This window comes from Haliotis rufescens, unplaced genomic scaffold (assembly GCF_023055435.1).
Source record: "Haliotis rufescens isolate VD_foot unplaced genomic scaffold, xgHalRufe1.0.p SCAF_11, whole genome shotgun sequence".
NCBI classification, from domain to species: domain Eukaryota; kingdom Metazoa; phylum Mollusca; class Gastropoda; order Lepetellida; family Haliotidae; genus Haliotis; species Haliotis rufescens.
Genome location: NW_025963791.1, coordinates 22,344,578 through 22,361,340, shown reverse-complemented (window position 1 = coordinate 22,361,340; position 16,763 = coordinate 22,344,578). Strand labels below are relative to the sequence as shown.

General features: G+C 40.3%; 1 protein-coding gene across 1 annotated transcript in view; it reads right to left on the bottom strand.

Moving 5' to 3' along the window:
* LOC124132851 (extracellular serine/threonine protein kinase FAM20C-like) overlaps positions 1–4,831 on the bottom strand; it is a 47,601-nt gene extending 42,770 nt beyond the window's left edge. Inside the window, exon 1 of the mRNA XM_048392416.1 lies at positions 4,101–4,831. Within this exon, the coding sequence (XP_048248373.1) occupies positions 4,101–4,657 (557 nt within the window). The 5' untranslated portion in view covers positions 4,658–4,831. The remainder of the gene's footprint in view (positions 1–4,100) is intronic.
* Between the last annotated feature and the right edge of the window lie 11,932 nt (positions 4,832–16,763).

Genomic DNA, 16,763 nt, shown 5'->3' with positions numbered 1-16,763 from the left:
CGTCATTTCAAGGAGAAGCTCGAAAGCCCGTGGATACCCCGAGGGATGTACGGATCACGACGCTTACATCCAGGAGATCTATGAGAAAGAAGGCATTCGGTTGGACAAGGACGGCATCAGAAAAAAACCAGGACTTCGCACGATTGCCAAGCTCTTTCTTAATTCGCTCTGGGGCAAGTTCAGACAACGGTTAGACTATAGTCAGAACGTCTATATGAACGATCCCGCGCAGTACTTTGCCTTGTGGAGGGATAAACGAAATACCATCGAGAATGTCACTGTCGTCAACGAACACATGGTGGAAGTTACCTATACCCACAAGGAAGAATTCCAAACCCCTCATTCTCATTTCAATGTTGCCATAGCTGCTTGGGTCACCGCCCAAGCGCGTCTCAACACCATCAAGACGTTTGTGTCAGGAGGCCCCAAAAACTATGGCTATGAGTTAATGAACCCCAGACCCGATGGAACGCGCACGACCTGCAAAGTGCGAGGGTTCACCTTGAATTACAGAAACCAACAACACCTCAACTTTGAAACCATGAAAGGACTGATACTGGGACAACGGCCTGGGAAGGAGGGGAACAAAATCAGCTTGGATTACCCTCATCAAATCATTCGTAAAGGACCTCAGCACAGGAACCCTCTTGTGACCCGACCCACCTGAAAAGACTACCGCACCGTTTACGACATGCGACGCCTCGTCTACGACGAAACCACAGGGCTTCCTGTAGACATGCTCCTCTTTGGGTACAGAGACGACTAGATCATTTTTTATGAATCGACAGGGACACCTACAGAAAAACTGGATCGAAATCTGACCAATCAGAAGCCCAGGGCAAAAGCGGCCTCTGATTGGTCGAAAGGAGGTTGTGCTTTCTCTCTCATGCTACAAGCCTGACCCTATGGAAAAGAAACACAAGGGTCGGTCCAGTTTGGAAAACTTGAGGCTCAGACCAGTCATCGGAACGGATCCAATCAGGAAGCAGGGTGTCAATGTCTTAAAACTGACAGATGCTCTCCGATCATCACTTTTCACTGAACAGTCCAAGCAACAACATCGTCCCTCTGACTGATGTTCCTCACTTTGTGTTGGCTGTTGGCGTTTTATCTGGAAGAAACATGTTTGGAGAGAGTACCATCAAGTGTTGACACACATCCGTGAAGACTTGGAAAGAAACAACGAACAGAAAATCCGGACAACATCACATCGAAACTTATGAATGCCAAGACACGGAGCGACATGGGTGGTAAAGGGAGTGGAGATGAGAACAGTGAAATGACTGCTGAACTGTGGGGTGAAGTGTACGACGTGATGTGTGCGAAGATAAAGGGCGACGACATGTATGCCAAGTGCGAAGGCCGACGAAGTGATGTGCGACATGATACGTTCGAAGATGGGGAAACTGACTGAACCAAAGAAAGTAGCACCGAAGAAGACGATAAAGAAGACCCAGAAGAAAAAACAAGCAAACCAGCAGCTGCATCAACAACAACAGCAGGAGCAACTGCCACCACAGCAGCAGCAGCAACCACCACCACCACAACAGCACCAACCACCACCACAGCAGCAGCAGACAGTGAAACGAAAGGGACATCCTTTTTTAAACTTGCAACACCTTCAAAAAGACGACCACGGAAGAAATTGTCTCTGAAGATCTCTCATCAAGACCAGCTGTAAGTACCATGCTATTCTTTTGGATGTGTTTGCTGTTATGATGATGATGATGATGAATATCAGGAATGCATGACGATGATCGTGGGTATACTGAAGGGTTCTTTTCTTGTTGATTTGACAGGACACCCATCCTTCCTTCCCCCGATGTCGGTTCAGCGCAGTCCGTGTTGGAACAGTGGTGGGAACAAACCCCTCGGGAGCCACCTTTTCGCCGAATGCGCCTGTGATGATGACGACCAGTGACGGTGATGATCATGAAACGCTCAAGCTGACAGCCCTCCCTTCCATGGATCTGGACACACCAACCCTGCTTGATGCTTCTTGGTCACCAGCATCACCGGAGGATTTTAATGTCTTCTCCTCAGGTATGCCCATGGTTTGCAACAACAACGACAACGTTGACCAGGATCCTTATGGAGAAGCTCAACTCACTTCCCTACAACGTGAATGTAGTTCCTATCGGCACAACAATATGCTGAGATACATAAGCTGCAACAGTGGTCAAGTAATGTGTCATGTCTGTTTCAGGGAGGCCATAGACTGTACCTGTTTTACTGATGGGCCCCTAACATGGTTGGGACCTGTTTGGGACAGTATGATGGAGGACCACATCTTATGGTGACCCCATCTTCACTCAAAGAGCTTGAAGATCGAAGATGAAAAGTTTTTGCGCTGTTGTTGTTGGGACATGCAAAGCACTCCCTCCTCAGTTGTCTTTTCATATTTCCTTTGTATCTGGTTGTTGTTGTTGTTGATTATTAAATAGTGATTGATTGAACTGACTCTTTGTGTCTTGATTGATCTCAACTCCAATATGGTGCTAAATTGAGGGTAGAGGGTGAGTTGAGATGTCGTCTACGTTGTCTGTCTGTCTATCTGTCTGTCTGTCATGTCAGTGCACATGCTCGTTGTGAAAGTAAAGAATAAAGTATTTAAAAAATAAAAATAAAAGAAAAAGGCCATGCTTGAAAGATCAGTTGCCTTGTAAGACGTGATGGAGTCCACATCGTGTTCAGACTGTGTTCAGACATTTTCTAGAAGAGATGTCTTACTTCGTCATAAAAAACACGTCCATTGCGGGATCAGGAAAAAGTATGTCCATGTATGGAGCAGATGCATTGCCCCGAGGTGTTGGATACGCCACCCCATCGCATCGTGTTAGTGTACAGCGAATGGCAACCGCTTCATCATGAGCTGGAAGAGATGGCAGACCGCTTAGGGGTCGCTCTTGAGTTTGTGCACAGCGGATCGTGCCTTGGCTGAAAAAGCGGTGGCCCCGCATTGGCTGGTCATCGATGATTTGCTGGGCGACAATATGAAAGAAGTCGTGGGTCATTTTGCTGCAGATTGTCCAGAACCCAGTCGAAAGAAGACTCCCCAGGGCCCATGTTACAACTGCCAAGTCGTGGGTCATTTCGCTGCTGATTGCCCAGAACCCAGTCGAAAGAAAACTTCAGCAGTGCCGTCCATGTCGACACCTGTGACACCAGTGACACCAGTGACACAAGCGACACAAGTGCTTCATCTCATAGAAGCCATGCATATCGATGTGTGTGCCCTAAAAGAATGCATCACACAACTCCGTGAGGGCATCACACCACGTCTAGGGAAAAGAAAACGGGACAGAAGCACCTCAAGAAAGCACTCTTCAAAGCGCCGACGACGTCATCAGTCCGAGGAAGAGAAGGAAGAAGAAGAAAAAGATAGATCATCTGAGCAAAGTGACTAACGCATTGGACATGCTGCTCCACTGTTTTTCGAGTTTCCAATCGTTTCCAGTTTTTCCAGTGTTCCAGTGTTCCTACCGTTTCCTGTCGTTTCCAGTTTCCAGTTTGTTTTCCAACGGCCCTTTTCAGGGCCACCCATCTCTCCCGAAAGAACGCATTTCATCCATGGCTTTGACGACCCTCAAACCAAAACAAAGAACCCACCACCTCCTCCTCCCTCCTCCTCCTCCCCCTCCCCCTCCGCCGCCGCCACCCACCTCCCCTCCCCCGCCGCCTCCACCTCCACCACCCTCCACCACTACCACTACCACCACCACCACCACTTCTGTAGTACCATACAACTACTATCTAAAATTATTTTAAACAATTAAGTATTATTGTTTCTATCCCTACATCGTTTCAGAATTTATCATAAAACATTTTACAGAACCAAGTCATTTGGTAATGTGTGCTTAACTTTTGAAATTGTCCAAATGTTATTTAGCGTTTCAATTCCTCACAATACTATGGGGCATTTCTTTAACATGGCTGATACCGACTTGACGCTTTTCATCGGTGCAGTCTCGTAGTTTGACATCACTGGTACTGCAGAGAAGACAGCTCATTGGTACCGCCTATAGTTACTTTACATGGACATATGACATATACACGAGCTTCAAATAACAAAAGGATATTGAGATTTCTCATTCACTTACCCCTTGTAATTCTTGTAAACAGGTAGACCAAATCCTTTCCTCGTCGAGCTTTTCCGGTACATCCGCAAAAACTTAAATAATGGGACTTCATCGTGTGTAGAAAAGGGGAAGCTTTCGTTGTTTATTCTATTCAGAACATGTAGAAAATTATCCAGTTGTTGGTCGGAATAATTAGATTTGAACGTCCTTGGGTTCGAACTGACATTGTTGTTTTCTTGCACGTGTTTTAAAGGTTTCTCTGGATCTCGCTCGTTTGCCTTCTGTTGGGGCATATAGTTGAGTCTATAGGGTTCGTGGTCGCCCACCCCAACACCCTCCCCCTCCGGACTAGTGTCGCTGGTATAGTTGCTCTTGTTTAGTCTTTTCCGCCATGCAGGCAGGTGGGCCAAACCGGCCGAGTCCCCGAAGTCCTGTACGGGGTGGGGATGACTGCCCCCACCCCCCTCCGCGAGGGTGGCAGTGTTGGATAGTCTCGGGACAATCAAAGTGTTGAGACAGAGTACAAATGTACAGATGACACACACTATAACAAAAAGTTTTCGTCTACAACGAGGCATTGCTTGCTTCACATATCAACTCATGATGAATGGCTCTCTCCGTCTGTCTTTATACCGACTCCACACCGGCAGTGGAGTGCAGCTAAGCTCCTCACACCGCCACACTTCACACCGGACTGACAAGCACGGCGTATTCTCCGCTCAGGGTCAACCTACCAGAGTCACTCGAGTGGAGCTTCTCTGCTCGCCTCAGTGGCTTGCTCTCTCTCTCTCTCATCAGGGTAACCGCTCGGCTCGCAGCGCTCCCAGAACTTCTCTGGATGTTGATCTGTGAACGAAAAATGAAAGAGCGTGTTTGAAGACTTACTAGGTCAGTAGCTATGGTTAATGTTTACACAGTTAGAGCATTGCCTAAAAGTCGGGCCGGGTCGGGCCAACACGGGCCAAAGTGTTATTGGCTAATTACTTCATTATCGGCGATCATACCTACATATTATTGATGCAACATACACACATGACATTACTAAACAATCACCAAACAAAAACGCGCACCATAATTTAGAAATTCGGAGTAAATCACTTGAAAACCAGAAACTGGAGCTATGTGTTAGGGACGGTGATCTAGGTAACATGTAAAAGAGCAATCGTTAAACGAAATAAGATTTGACACGTATCAAATACATCTAGCTATCGTGATACGAATTTCCATCTGTCGAATTAGCGTTTATATTTATAGGATAGTACTATATCTAAGTAAATACCACTTTTATAACGTCGCTGTTCGTCGTATTTAAAGCAGACACGTTGGTTAAAGTAGACCTCTTCTCCCTATACTCTCAACAGTCACACAAGTGTTCGGCCCGACTTGGCCCGGGCTGTCAAAATCAACTTTAAACTCACATATGTATCATCAAATGGATTCACGTCTATAGATTAGTATTATATCTACCTATATACCACTTTATAATGTCACAGATCGCAGTATTTATAGAAAACAAGGTGCGCAAAGTGAAGCCCTTTTTCTTCTACATTCTCAACATAGTCTCTATCAGAAGTGTTTGGCTTGTGTTGGGTCCGACTTGGCCCGGCCGGTCAAAATCAACTTTAAACACACAGCTGTATCTTCAAATGAGTTTACATCTATAGATTAGTGTTATATCTACCTATATACCAATTTATAATGTCACAGTACATCGTACATATATAAAGAAAACAAGGGGCTCAAAGTGAAGCCCTTTTCCCTCTACATTCTCAACATAGTCTCTATCATAAGTGTTTGGCATGTGTTGGGTCCGACTTGGCCCGGGCGGTCAAAATCAACCTTAATCACACAGATGTATCTTCAAATGTGTTTACATCTATAGATTAGTGTTATATCTACCTATATACCAATTTATAATGTCACAGTACATCGTACATATATAAAGAAAACAAGGGGCTCAAAGTGAAGCCCTTTTCCCTCTACATTCTCAACATAGTCTCTATCATAAGTGTTTGGCATGTGTTGGGTCCGACTTGGCCCGGGCGGTCAAAATCAACCTTAATCACACAGATGTATCTTCAAATGTGTTTACATCTATAGTTTAGTGTTATATCTACCTGCACACCACTATATAATGTCCCAGTATATCGCATTTAAAGAAAACTTGGCCGTTAAAGTCAAGCACTGTTACTGTATTTTCTTAAGAAAATCTCTTTCAGAAGTGTTCGGTCCGACTTGGCCTGGGCTGTCAAAATCAACTTAAACCTCACAGATGTATCATCAAATTGATTCACGTCTATAGATTAGTATTATAGCTACCTAAATACCACTTTATAATGTCTCAGATCGCGGTATATAAAGAAGACAAGGGGCTCAAAGTGAAGCCCTTTTCCGTCTTCTTTCTCAACATAGTCTCTATCAGAAGTGTTTGGCATGTGTTTGGTCCAACTTGGCCCGGGCGGTCAAAATCAACTTTAAACACACAGATGTATCTTCAAATGTGTTTACATCTATAGAATAGTATTATACAGACAGACAGACAGACAGTTTATTCAGTAAGAAGGCCATAGGCCAATAATACAGACAATGGTTGATTGCATGAACTACGCATGCCAAGGAAGTAGTCGATTTAAGTTTCTCTTAGCCGTTGGACTTTATATAGATATAAACATGTGTTATATACAACGTCAAAGTTTTCTGATGAAATAATTTCAGGAAAAGATGTTACAGTTTGAAACTTGATATACTGTTTAAGACACATATTTCTTAGGGCTGAATAACGCTCACATACAAGTAAAACATGAAATTCATCTTCAATAAAAGATATACCATTTTCTATACAATATTTACATAATCGTTCAGTGTATGGGGCATTTGTGTATCTCCCCAAGTCAACTGCAAGTTTAAACTTGCTACATCTGAAACGAGTCATACATATTCTCAGATGTACTGGTATGGGGAGTGTAAGATATTTTTCTACATTTAACAGGGATTTAAAATGTTTATAATAAAAGGTATCAGATAAACTATTGATAGAACTACACCATTATTGTTGAAGGTTATCAAATAATCTTTGCTTAAAAAGATGAATAAATACCTTCACATTGCCAACATCTTGTGTTAACCATACATATCCAAAACCTAATTTAAACAAAATATTCTTAATGTGAGTAGCCCATGTGGTGCGACCAGAATGGTCCAGTGATTTGAGCATTAAATAACATTGGCGAGGCAGTCTGCGATCGTCCAAACGCAGTAGCCTGCACCAATACTTGATGGCCCTTGTGGTATACACAAGTTGGAGAGGGGCTCTTCCGCACTCTCCTAAAACCATTGCATTGTTTGTTGTTTTACCTGTATTTAGAAACCATTTACACATTTTGTTCTGTACATCTTCAACAATTTCACAATATGAGATGCCCCATATTTCTGCGCCGTTACAGACAATAGGCACAATCATAGCATCAAATATCTTAAATAAATCTTCACAGGGTATATTACCAACCTTTTTTTTTATATCTATATAATGTCATAATGGCCTTGTTACTCTGTGCAGCAAGAGTATTTAGTGCCTTAGTCCAAACAAGTTTGGGCGTGAACACAATACCCAAATATCTATAAAACGACACGGTTTCAATATATACACTATTAAATTTCCATTTTTCATAATGTCTAAGGGGTCCGCCATTTCTGAATACCATAACTTTAGTTTTCTTCAAGTTTACCTTCATACCTGTGGTATTGCAAAAATGTTCCAAGGCATTGATCTTCTTTTGTAAATTTAAAGGTGTATCAGCAATAGATGACACGTCATCAGCAAACTTAAGTGCATATATTGCTGGGCAGTCTTTTGTAATAAAGACGGTTTGTCCTCCATAATTTTCCATAAAATTTACAAGTTTATTTATGAATATTAAAAACATCTGAGGGCTGAGGATGCATCCTTGACGGGTACCTATATTACACTTAAAGTATTTGGATAACCCAGTAGGTGTTCTAACACAGGCACACAGTTTATCGTACATTGATGTGATAATAGACAAAAACTTTCCGCAGACACCAATATCAGCCAAACTCTGTAACAACATATTGTGATCAACATTATCAAAAGCTTTTGAGAAATCTACAAATAAGCAGTAGAACCTTCCTTTCTTTTCACATGCATACTTTTGGATAATGGCCTGTAGTGAAAATATATGATCTGTGGTGGAATAGTTGGGTCTAAATCTAGCTTGAGATTCGTCAATGATATTGTTATCATTACACCACCTCTGTAGTCTAGCATTAAGAATAGATGTAAATACTTTGCATATGGTATCAATGAGTGATATGCCTCTATAATTGTTGGCATCATTCATATCACCAGACTTATAAAGTGGTATATAGGTAGGTTTAATACCAATCTATAGATGTAAACACATTAAATGATACATCTGTGAGGTTTAAGTTGATTTTGACAGCCCGGACCAAGTCGGACCGAACACTTCTGACTTGGATTTTCTTAAGAAAATACAGTAAAAATGCTTCACTTTGAGCCCCTTGGGTTTTTTTAAATACGATGTACCGTGACATTATAAAGTGGTATATAGGTAGATTAAATACTAATCTATAGATGTAAACACATTTGAAGATACATCTGTGTGTTAAAAGTTGATTTTGACCGCCCGGGCCAAGTCGGACCGAACACTTCTAACATAGATTTTCTTAAGAAAATACAGTAAAAATGCTACACTTTGAGCCCCTTGTTTTCTTTAAATACTGCGATCTGTGACATTTTAAAGTGGTATATAGGTAGATATAACACTAATCTATAGATGTAAACACATTTGAAGATAGATCTGTGTGTTTATAGAAGATTTTGACAGCCCGGACCAAGTCGGAAGCCACACTTCTGATAGAGACTATGTTGATAATGTAGAGGTAAATGGGCTTCACTTTTAGCACCGTGTTTTCTACCGCAATATGAGACACTAAACCTACTTACTTTGGAGATTTATCGTGCGCTTTCCGACTGATGCGTATTTCGCACACGGGCCCGGCCAGGCCATTTAATGTGTTTCCGAAAGAGGCGAAAGTGGTGTGTGCAACCCAAGAGGGGGGCTTTAGGGGCTGCTTATATAGAATTTGGGAATTTTGAGATTTTGACTAGATGCCCATGGGGTTGGGGAGGAGAACTAAGGGAGCTGGGTATGGTGGATGTTTGTTTGTTTATGTGATTTTGATTTGGTAGATTATTTTGTTTTTAGATGCGTTTTATTAGTTCCGTTTTGATTAAGAATACGCCTAAGGCCTTGAAGTTTTCTAGTTTATTTTGTGGGTTTAGTATTGCTTCTAGAGTGAGAGCCTTGTTTAGATTGAGGGTGGTTTGTAATGCGGTTCAATGTGTTAGGTATTGTGTGCAGTAGATGAGTGCGTGTTCTGGGGTTTCTAGTTGTTTGCAGTGTGGGCAGTTACCTGTAGTGTGTTTTTTATTTTTTTTTAGGTGGTTATTTAGGTTGGTGTGTCCTGTTTCGAGTTTAGTGACTACTCTGTCGATTCTTTTTGATGGATGGAGAATTTTTGGTTTGGTTAGTGGTTTCCTGAGTACTTTTTTGATTTGGCTATTTGAGTTTAGATATAGATACACTAAAGTGTTATATTGGTAGATATAATACTAATCTATAGATGTAAAGTCTGTGTTGTCATTTTAGAAACGCTTTGACAGTTATTAACACGTGTCGTGTCAGCCCTATGACAGGTGTCTAGCCGGGAGAGCCACATTTCAGAAATGGCTATTGCCGGTGGAGCCACATTTTCAGCTGAGTGCATTTCACCTATTCTAGCGGGTAATTAATTAATCCGATTACCGATACCTTTATATGAGTGTCCCACATTTAAATTACTAAGCGTGGTGTTCTTTAGAGATACCTTTAAATGAGTGTCCAAAATTTAAATTACTAAGCGTGGTGTTCTTGTAAAGTTTTGATGAATATGTTATCCTTGTTGAATAAAAAATGAGAAAACAAGACTTGTTTTGTTATATACGGTAACCTGATAGAATCACAAAGCATGTTTTGACAGCATAGCCGCGAGAGCCACCTTATACAATCACGCAACCATAACCATTGCCGCGAGAGCCACATCAATTTGGGCTATCTATTTTCGAAATGTGGCTTTGCCGGCCTGTAACCCTATGACATTCGCGAATATCCACTTGCAGAAAACATCCTGTGTTGGATTAACATGAATTAGTAAAGGTTAATTAGGGATGCCAAACACGTTAATTAATAAAGAAGAGTAGTCAAAACACTGTCATTTCCTGCCCAGGACATCACACCCCTACACGCTAAGGTCGGTGAGAAACCTTCTCATCAAAGAAAAGAGACAGTCAAGACACTGACTTTTCGGTATGGACTCTCGTTATGAAGTTATAATTTTCAGTTTATTACATTGCTGAAGATGCATTTTGATTCAAACTAAATTAAATGAGCAAAACTATACTTTTCTGGACAATTGAGATCTGCCTAGATATGCACGTTTCGTTTTATATTTCTGCAATCCATTTTTAGTATTACCCGCTGGCCCGGCCCGGCCCGACTTTTCTTGGCCCGACCTTTAGGCAATGCCCCCGGGCCGGGCCAAGACAGGCCAAAGTGTTATTAGCTAATTACTTCATTATCGGCGATCATACCTACATATTATTGATGCAACATACACACATGACACCTACATATTATTGATGCAACAGACACAAATGACACTACTAAACAATCACCAACCAAAAACGCGCACCATAATTAAGTAATTCGGAGTAAATCACTTGAAAACCAGAAAGTGGAGCTGTGTGAAAGCGTCGCTGATCTAGGTAACATGAAAAAGATCAATCGTTAAACGAAAAAAGATTTGAAACGTATCAAATACTTCAATAGAGAAGATGCTTTCCACTTTTTTCTATCTTGTCCACGCTATGCCAAGTTTAGAATTGATAAATACGTTTTTGTTAACCAGCTCAGCATACATACTATACTCCACGGCAATGAAGATTCATCTTCCTCAGACAATGAACACATTATAAAATCAGTTCACAATTACATCATTGAAACAAACCGCTTTACGTAAGTCATGTGTCAACTTAAGAATATAAAATGCATTTGATATCTTGCTTTCCATTTTATTTCATGTTGTGTCACTCATTAATGTCTGCTCTATAGACTTCATTACAATCTACATGTATAATGTACAATATTAGGAGAAGCATTAATATAGGCCTTTTTGGCCTGTTTGCTAATCCTTTTTCCATTTTGTAATACTATGTAATGTAAAATCTGAACACTAATGGGAATAAAATACTGTTTAAATCAAATACTTCAAGCTATCGTGATACAAATTTCAATCTGTCAGCGTAGCGTTTATATTTATAGGAACGTACTATATCTAAGTAAAAACTACTTAATAATGTCACTGTTCGTCGTATTTTAAGCAGACGCTTTGGTTAAAGTAGATCTCTTCTCCCTATACTCTCAACAGTCACACAAGTGTTCGGTCCGAGTTGGCCTGGGCTGTCAAAATCAACTTAAACCTCACAGATGTAACATGAAATGGATTCACACCTATAGATTAGTATTTTATCTACCTATATGCCACTTTATAGTGTCTCAGATCGCGGATTTAAAGAAAACAAGGTGCTCAAAGTGAAGCCCTTTTCCCTCTACATTCTAAACATAGTCTCTATCAGAAGTGTTTGGCTAGTGTTGGGTCCGACTTGGCCCGGGCTGTCAAAATCAACTTAAACATCACAGATGTAACATCAAATGTGTTTACATCTATAGACAAGTATTATGTGTACCTAAATACCACTTTATAGTGTCTCAGATCGCGGTATTTAAAGAAAACAAGGAGCTCAAAGTGAAGCTCCTGTGCGTAATCGGTTTAATTGTACGGTATACATTGTAGACAGACAGACAATAATTTATTAATGTCTCACTTCTGTACATACATAAAACAGCTTTGTACAAATAAACATTGATAGAATGTACAGAACCATTCAATTATGGAATACTGTAAGGGACAATCTCGCATTCTCGCGATCTCGACCTTTGGAAACGAGGTAAATATGCCCAAAACACGAGAATGCGAGAAATTTGGCCAAATCTCGCGTTCTCGGGATCTCGCATTCTCGTGTTTTTGGTACATAGCACTTTTTGTCAAAAGTCGACAACGCGAAAATGCGACATTTCGACTTGATGCAAAATCTCGCAATCTCGCAATCTCGACTTGTCAAATTAGGCCACAAAATAACGAAATCGCGAGAACGCGAGAATGCGACATTTCATTTAGGACTACTAACGTGCGCATGCGCTTGACCTTATAATATTACGCATGCGCACGGACAGCGTCTAAAACGCGAGAACACGAGAACGCGAGATCCGCGAGAAAATGAAATGTCGCATTCTCGCGTTCTCGCGATTTCGTGTTTTTGTGGCCTAATTTGACAAGTAAAGATTGCGATATTGCGAGATTTTGCATCATGTCAAAATGTCGCATTCTCGCGTTGTCGACTTTTGACAAAAAGTGCTATGTACCAAAAACACGAGAATGCGAGATCGCGAGAACGCGAGATTTTGGCCAAATCTCGCGTTCTCGCGATCTCGCATTCTCGTGTTTTGGGCATATTTACCTCGTTTCCAAAGGTCGAGATCGCGAGAATGCGAGATCGCGAGAATGTCCCTTACAGTATTCCATATTCAATAGAATTATGAGAGATTATTAACAGAATATCACACTGCTAAGTATATGATAAATTGTTGAATTAACATAAGATAAGGTTGAGAGTTAAGTGTGTGTTTTTGCAATATATCTTAGAGTGGTGAGTCGTCTGCTCGATGATAACCAGCCTGATCATATTTTTACCCTGTTCCCCATTGTTGGAAAGTGTCGTGTGCTACCCCAGCTGGAGCCATCTGGTAACAATTGATCACAAGCTGTCAATATACAATACATTATAATACATCAAGATGGCAGTTTCCATGTAAAGATTAAGTATTTCTACGCAACTTAAAGATATTCACAATATCTGGATATATGTATCTTTAATTTGCTTAGAACTACTTAATCTTTACATGAAAACTGTCATCTTGATGTATAATTCTGTTTTGTATATTGACAGCTGGCGATTGAGTATGAAGTAATACTGTATCATTTTTACTATTTTGATATTTTGCAATATGTTGTGGTCATCAGTTATGCAAATCAGTTTCGGTGTGTCTTTTTAACAAGGTGTTTTTCATTAAGATTCGTGGCCAGCCCGGTTGTAACAATTACATGTACACTTTGCTTTGGCGATGCCGGTTGATGTTGTTCAATACAGACTGGCGGTGGGTGTTTTTGAATCTATTCTACATGCCAATCATTTCGGGAAGATGATACACATTTCTCTATATTTTGGGTTACTTTGCTTATATAATTTCCGATTATCATTCTTAGTTTTACTTTTTCTCTTCTGCTGCGGTGATATCCATCCGAATCCAGGACATTTGCATAGTCCAGATTTAAATATTATACATCTAAACGTATCCAGTCTTAAAGACAAAGTATATTTAATCAGTGCTGAATTAGATATTTATGATGTTGTATGTTTAAAGCAAGGACTGGTCGGCTCGGAGTCAGTATACTTTGTCTGAGTGGGGTATTCATGTTAAACTGCGGCATGGTATCTCAGTGAGATAGCACTATAAATCGGCATCAGTCCGGACTAGTACAAGCAGCCACACACACGCACACGCGTGCATGCACGTCGCTATATAAGTCAAATAATCTTGGACGCGACGTTAAACCCAATTTCACCTCACCTCACCTACACTGATACCATTTTCAAATCGTAGCCTGTATTAAGGAATATATTTTAGATCTTAAATCAGAGTATAACGGACAGCCTGAGCTGGAGGCGCGCGTGGATATGTTGACAGTTTTTACGTAGTTAGTGTTAAAACCGAATGTTTGCGAGGATTAATAAGATTTCTGAATTTCAGTTACGACAGTAACCGTACATGTATTTGTTACATTAAGTCATTTCATTCAAATTTGTTTGGTATGATTATGTCTTATAATTATTTTAGGATGGAAGGTACAGTTACCAAATAAAATATGCTGAAATATCAATTCATTATGACCATATTTCATAATCTATTTTTTAAAGTAACCCTCCTTACATTAAAAATAACTAGTATTTAAAGAATATAGTACTTAAAGACATTGCAACAAACCGAATAATCAGAGGGGAGACTTTATACTGAGGGGGGCGCGAAACATGTCCGCCCGGGGGAGATTTTATTTCAGAACAGATTCTCCGGGGGAGAGTTTATACCGGGACACCGGCAGTTCATGCACCCGATGTATTGAACACATGATAATAGTTGGTATGTCAGTACGTCATACCGACCCAGCCCGTGAAGATCCGGGGTAGAATAGGTCTTCAGCAACCCATGCTTGCCGTTAAAGGCGACTGTGCTTGTCGTAAGAGTCGACTAACGGGATCGGGTGGTCAGACTCCCTGACTTCGTTGATGCATATCATAGTATCCCAATTGCGTGGATCGATGCTCATAGTGGCAATCACTGAATTGTCTGGTCCAGACTATATGCAGACCGCCATCATATAGCTGGTATATTGCTGAGTGCGGCGTAAAACAACAAGCAAACAAGCAAAAAACAAAACAAACATACCTGTATGAGATTTATGTTTTGATCTTTACATTTTTGTGACATATTTATATGCATACATTTATCCTTGTTTAAACACCAGCAATTATGAATATTTAATTGTACTCTGTTTATAGTGTTTTTTGCATTTAGTTTTGATGCGCTAATTAGTTTTTTTTAGTCAGTTGAAGAGTTTGAGTTGTCTGAGTGTGTATAAATTTGCTTAAACGTATTTCTAAATTTTGCTTCATCAAAGCTTAGCAAAAACTTAGTATTATCCTTTAAACAAGCTTACTTAATTTAGTATATTATTCAATTCAGTATTTGCACATTGCACTTTATTGCTGCTGCGCTATACTAATTAATCTAATAACACCCCAAATCCCCTCATCGGCATTTAGTTGGGCTTTTGTGCTTTTGGTTCTTGTATTCTGGTTTTTGTTTATATTTTGCATCAGGTCATAAGGTGTTCTGTTTATTTTTTGTCGCGTGTCTCGCATTTCTGTGATCGTATGTTGTGTGCTCGTGTTGTCGCGTTGTTGTCACGCAGTGTTGCATCGGCTTGATGTGATATTTTCGGGCAGAGCTGTCGAATTTGATATTGCATTCCGTGTATTTACGATGTAATTCAATATAAAACTTGGGTGTTTGTGTCATTCTTTTGCAATCTTCTCTGAATTTAATTGTGTTTATTACCTAATCTCAATTAGTTCAGTGATGTGCACTTCAGGTAGTTGAGTAAAAACGCACTCACAACGTTGTGGGTTTCAATTTCAAAACAATATCTACATGTCTCTATGGGCAGATCTACTTCTATTGTAGCTATTACTTTGAAAAGATTAATTATGAAAAATATTATTGACTTTACTTCTGTAGATATATTAATGTCAACAGTAGCATGTATACCTCTGTGTTTGTCCCAACTTAATACCCCAGGTTCCTTGAAAACAATAATAAATGTCTAGGAAAGACATTGTTTTGAAAACATATCACCAGTTTTGTTTTCATAATATGTTTGTTTTCTAATTTTATATTACATAAATATTTAAACAGAAATATACCATATTCTCTTTCCTGATTCTGAAGGTACTACGTGCAAATTACAACTTGTTTTATCTTCTGGTTTACACGTGTGCGCTTTATTACAGTATAGGTACGTGCATCAATAGGTAGGTAAGCTACATAATGTCTTGCGTCGTATTGATCCTCTGGCTCAAAGTTATCATGTCATAATATTGAAATGTACAGGTCTTATTACACTACCTTGTGGGTTACCATTTTAAATTTAATGAATACAGGTCCAATGCGAACTTGAATAGACCTTTTAGAAAGAAACGAGTGAATCCATCTGAACATGTTGCCTTTTATCTCCAGCTTCTGTAATTGGAAAAGAAGTCCTTGTCTCCAGATTATATCATTTGCTTTCTCAATATTAAGTGAGCGAGTGAGTGAGTATGGTTTTACGCCGCTTTTAGCAATATTCCAGCAATATCACGGCGGGGGACACCAGAAATGGGCTTCACACATTGTACCCATGTCGGGAATCGAACCCGGGTCTTCGGCGTGACGAGCGAACGCTTTAACCACAAGGCTACCCGACCGCCCCCTCAATATTAAGGAAGACACACTTAATTACATATATCATTTTGTGCTCCTGTCCGAAGCCGTACATGATGATCTGTACATGAAGGTCTCTTTCTAAAGCCTGGCTGCATTCTTGACAGAAGCCTAATCTTCTCAAGAAAATGATGAAATCAATTTGTGACAAATCTTGATTTTGCATAGATTGGAAGTTAGGTAAATTGGTCTGATTGAAGCAGGCATTGTTGGATCCTTCCCTGGTTTGGTTACTGGGACAATGATGGCATGTGTCCAGGTTTTAGGAATAAACCAAGAACTCCGGTTCCAACAAGTATTAAGCAGCTCTCGGATAATTAAAACATAATATCAAGCAAGCAAACTCCGACGTTCATACAGTTTGGCCCTCACTATATGAAAGTTCATACCC